The 3,428-nt window shown below is 34.5% G+C and overlaps 1 protein-coding gene across 2 annotated transcripts in view; it reads right to left on the reverse strand.

Annotated features, from left to right (window-relative positions):
- Positions 1–3,428, reverse strand: part of LOC102260650 (histone demethylase UTY-like) — a 306,332-nt gene that overhangs the window by 132,164 nt on the left and 170,740 nt on the right. For both annotated transcript variants that reach the window (XM_014540262.1, XM_014540257.1), the window contains one exon: positions 3,208–3,242. In XM_014540262.1, coding sequence (XP_014395748.1) covers positions 3,208–3,242 — 35 coding nt within the window. The remainder of the gene's footprint in view (positions 1–3,207; positions 3,243–3,428) is intronic.

Raw genomic sequence — 3,428 nt, forward strand, 5'->3', positions numbered from 1 at the left:
TTGGAAATATTCTTTTTTACTCAGAGGGACCTTAATTTTGATGTAAGGGATTGTTTCTGTTGCCAACTTTTTTCTTCCTTGCCAAGTAAGAGAGTTGCTGTGAACTATTCAGTGATGCCTTCCCCAGGATATTTGCAGATGTGGTTGGGAAAAGTCATTTCATCCCCGACCTTTAAATGTCAGGTGCTGGGGTGCCCGGGTGCCGCCTTGCCTGCGGCCGGGCTCTGCGATCACAATGGCAGGTCACAGGGCCACAGGCAAGGCGGCACCTCCGGTCGCAATCACCGGCCCCAGTTCTCCGATCCAGGGCTGGGGGCCAGGTCAAAGGCGGCCTCCAGGGCCGCCTTTGCCCTGCCACCCAGCTCTTGCCTGCTGCCTGGGTTTCTGATCACTGTTCTTCCATCCTTCCCCTTTCGCCTCCCATCATTGCGCCTATGTATGCAACTTTGTTGGCGGTTAACCACCATCTTTCTTGGCAGTTAATTTGCATATTGCCCTGATTAGCCAAAGGGAAGCATAGCAAAGGTACGGTCAATTACCCTTTTTGTCTTTTATTAGATAGGATAAGAACTGAAACAATAAATCACACAGAAGAAAACATTGGTACTAAATTTAAGGACCTTGGTCTTAAAAGCAAAAATGAATAAGAGTATATCAAACTAAAAGGCTTCTGTACAAGAAAAGAAACCACAAACAAAACAAAAAGGCAACCAACCAAACAACAGCTCTGATAAGGGGTTAATATCCTAACTACATAGAAAATGCATACAACTCAACACCAAACAAACAATCCAATTTAAAAGCTGGCAGTGGTCTGAACAAACACTTTTCCCAATATGACATACAAATGGCCAAGAGATGTATAAAAGGATGCTCAACTTCATTAGCTATTAAGGGAAGTTTATCTACCTGAAAAATTTGACATTTACTCACAAAATTATATGACCCCTATATTTACTGCACCATTATGAACAGTAGCCAAGACATGGAAATAACTAAAATGCCCTTCTATAAATAATTGGATAATGAAGATGTAGTTTATATATGCTATGAAGTACTACTCAGGCATAAGAAAAGATGGAAATATTGCCATCTGGGACCACATGGATGGATCTTGAGAATATCATGCTAAGTGAAATAAGTTGAACAGAAAAAATCAAAAACTATGTTGTTTTACTCATATATGCAGCGATTCTCAACCTGTGGGTCGCAACCCCTTTGGCGGTTGAATGACCCTTTCACAGGGATCGCCTAAGACCATCCCGTATATCAGATATTATGATTCATAACAGTAGCAACATTACAGTTATGAAGTAGCAACGAAAATAATTTTATGATTGGGTCACAGCATGAGGAACTTTATTTAAAGGGCCAGAAGGTTGAGATCCACTGCATATATGGGATATAAAGGAACAAATGAACAAATAAGACATACAAATAGAAACTCATAAGCACAGGCAACAGAAGATGGGTCAAGGAGGTCCAGTGAATAATGAAGGAAGGAGATTCAACTTTGGGTGGTAGATACACAATGCAATATACAGGTGATGTATTATAGAATTGTATACTGGAACACTGCTTAGCAGTTAGAGCGTTGCCTGTGCACTGAAGAGTTGTAGGTTCGATTCCCGGTGAAAAGAGTGTGTGGAAGGCAATCAGTCAATCTTTCTCTTTTTCTCTCCTTTTCCCTCCCCTTCCACACTCTCTGAAAAAAAATCAATGGAAAAAATGTCTTCACTGCTTAAGTGAAGATTAAAAAAAAAGAACTTTACACTTGAAACCTATATAATTTTAGTAACCAATATCATGTCAGTGAATTTAATAAAATTAAAATATATTCGAAAAACTGTATATATTATTCAGTTGGAAAATAAGAATTTTTGTCTATGACAATCATAAAAGGTTAAAAATTCTCAACATGCATTTTCTAAAATAGAAATAATCCCCTATTAGCAAAATTTCCTACCTTGATGGTGTATCAATTCTGATTCAGTAAATATAGGAATTTGGGGTGTGTCTATGTGACGGAAGAGGTGGCAGGGGGCAGGTGAAATACCGATAACTTGACACAAAGATTTTTAAAATTCTCCTGATGTTTACTCCATAAAATGGGTTTGGCAACCAGACAATTAAATCTGCGGTCGCCAACCAGTCATCTTCGGATCACTGGTGGTCTGTGAGGTCCAAAAGGTTAGCAACCACTAACTTAAATGACCTCAAACTATCTTATTATATCCTTAATAATATAAATAATAAAACATGCAAGGATCTTTCCTCTTTTGAGTATAATTTTGCATAAAATGTATCCCAATTCCATTACTTTGTATATATATATATATATTTTTTTTCCACTCCATTACTTTATACTTGGATTAAAACAAAAGGATGAAATTCACAAATTTTTATTATCCAGTGTTTTTTCTCCTGAAACTCTGTATTACATGTATGTAGTATCTTATAATTGAAATATAATAATAAACATTCAACTGCACACATTCTGGATGAACTCTACATAATTGTGTTCAGTCTCCTACAAACTTCCTCATTTTCTGTCACGGACTTTAAATTTGTATATCATTATAGTACTCAATTCAACAACCAAACACAATCTGCCATATAGTAACTATTCTAAAATTAAACTGAAATAGTTTCAAAAATCTACCTTGAAATAATAATAATACCAAAGGATGACAAAACTGTTTGTTAATAAAAAAAAAAAAAGTGGTTTAAAGATATTTCATTGTTAAGAGAAAAACAGAAGAAATTATTCAAAGACAATGCCTTAGGACATACGTCCATAAATATTTTTTAAAATAAAACTAGACAGAATCATCAGGAGGGCAAAAAACTTAAGGAGAGTGATATAACAGCATGTAGATGACCGAATATTAGAGGCAAATCATATTAAATGATATTTTCTATTATACAGCAAGCAGAGTGGAAAATATTTTAAATCAGTTAATTGAAGTAGTTACAAAAACTATACTAATTGAATATAAACCCAAATTCCCTTATTGCTCTTATAAATTATATGACTAAGCAAAATTTTAAACATTCAATGAGTGTAAACTATTAAATGAAAGTACCAGTATATACCCAGAACTCAATTAACCTATATTTATCTTACATAATTTCAATTAAAGCATGGTGATGATTCTGTTGTAAGTTCTTGTTCTTATTTTAAGAAAAATAAATTAAAACACTTACCTGTGTTTCATACAAGTGAGCTATATGAAACTGAACTACAAAGAATCATGGAAAGAAATTAATTATAATACATCCGAGTTTCAGACAATAAACAAAAATAGATAATAAAAATATGCAAATTAATAAAATGCTAACTCTAGATTACAAATTTGATTTAGAAGGTGTAACTTTTATTTATCTACTAAACTGACTAAATATCATAAGCATGCTTTAAAAAGCAT

Source organism: Myotis brandtii, unplaced genomic scaffold, assembly GCF_000412655.1.
Source record: "Myotis brandtii unplaced genomic scaffold, ASM41265v1 scaffold1052, whole genome shotgun sequence".
Lineage (NCBI taxonomy): Eukaryota > Metazoa > Chordata > Mammalia > Chiroptera > Vespertilionidae > Myotis > Myotis brandtii.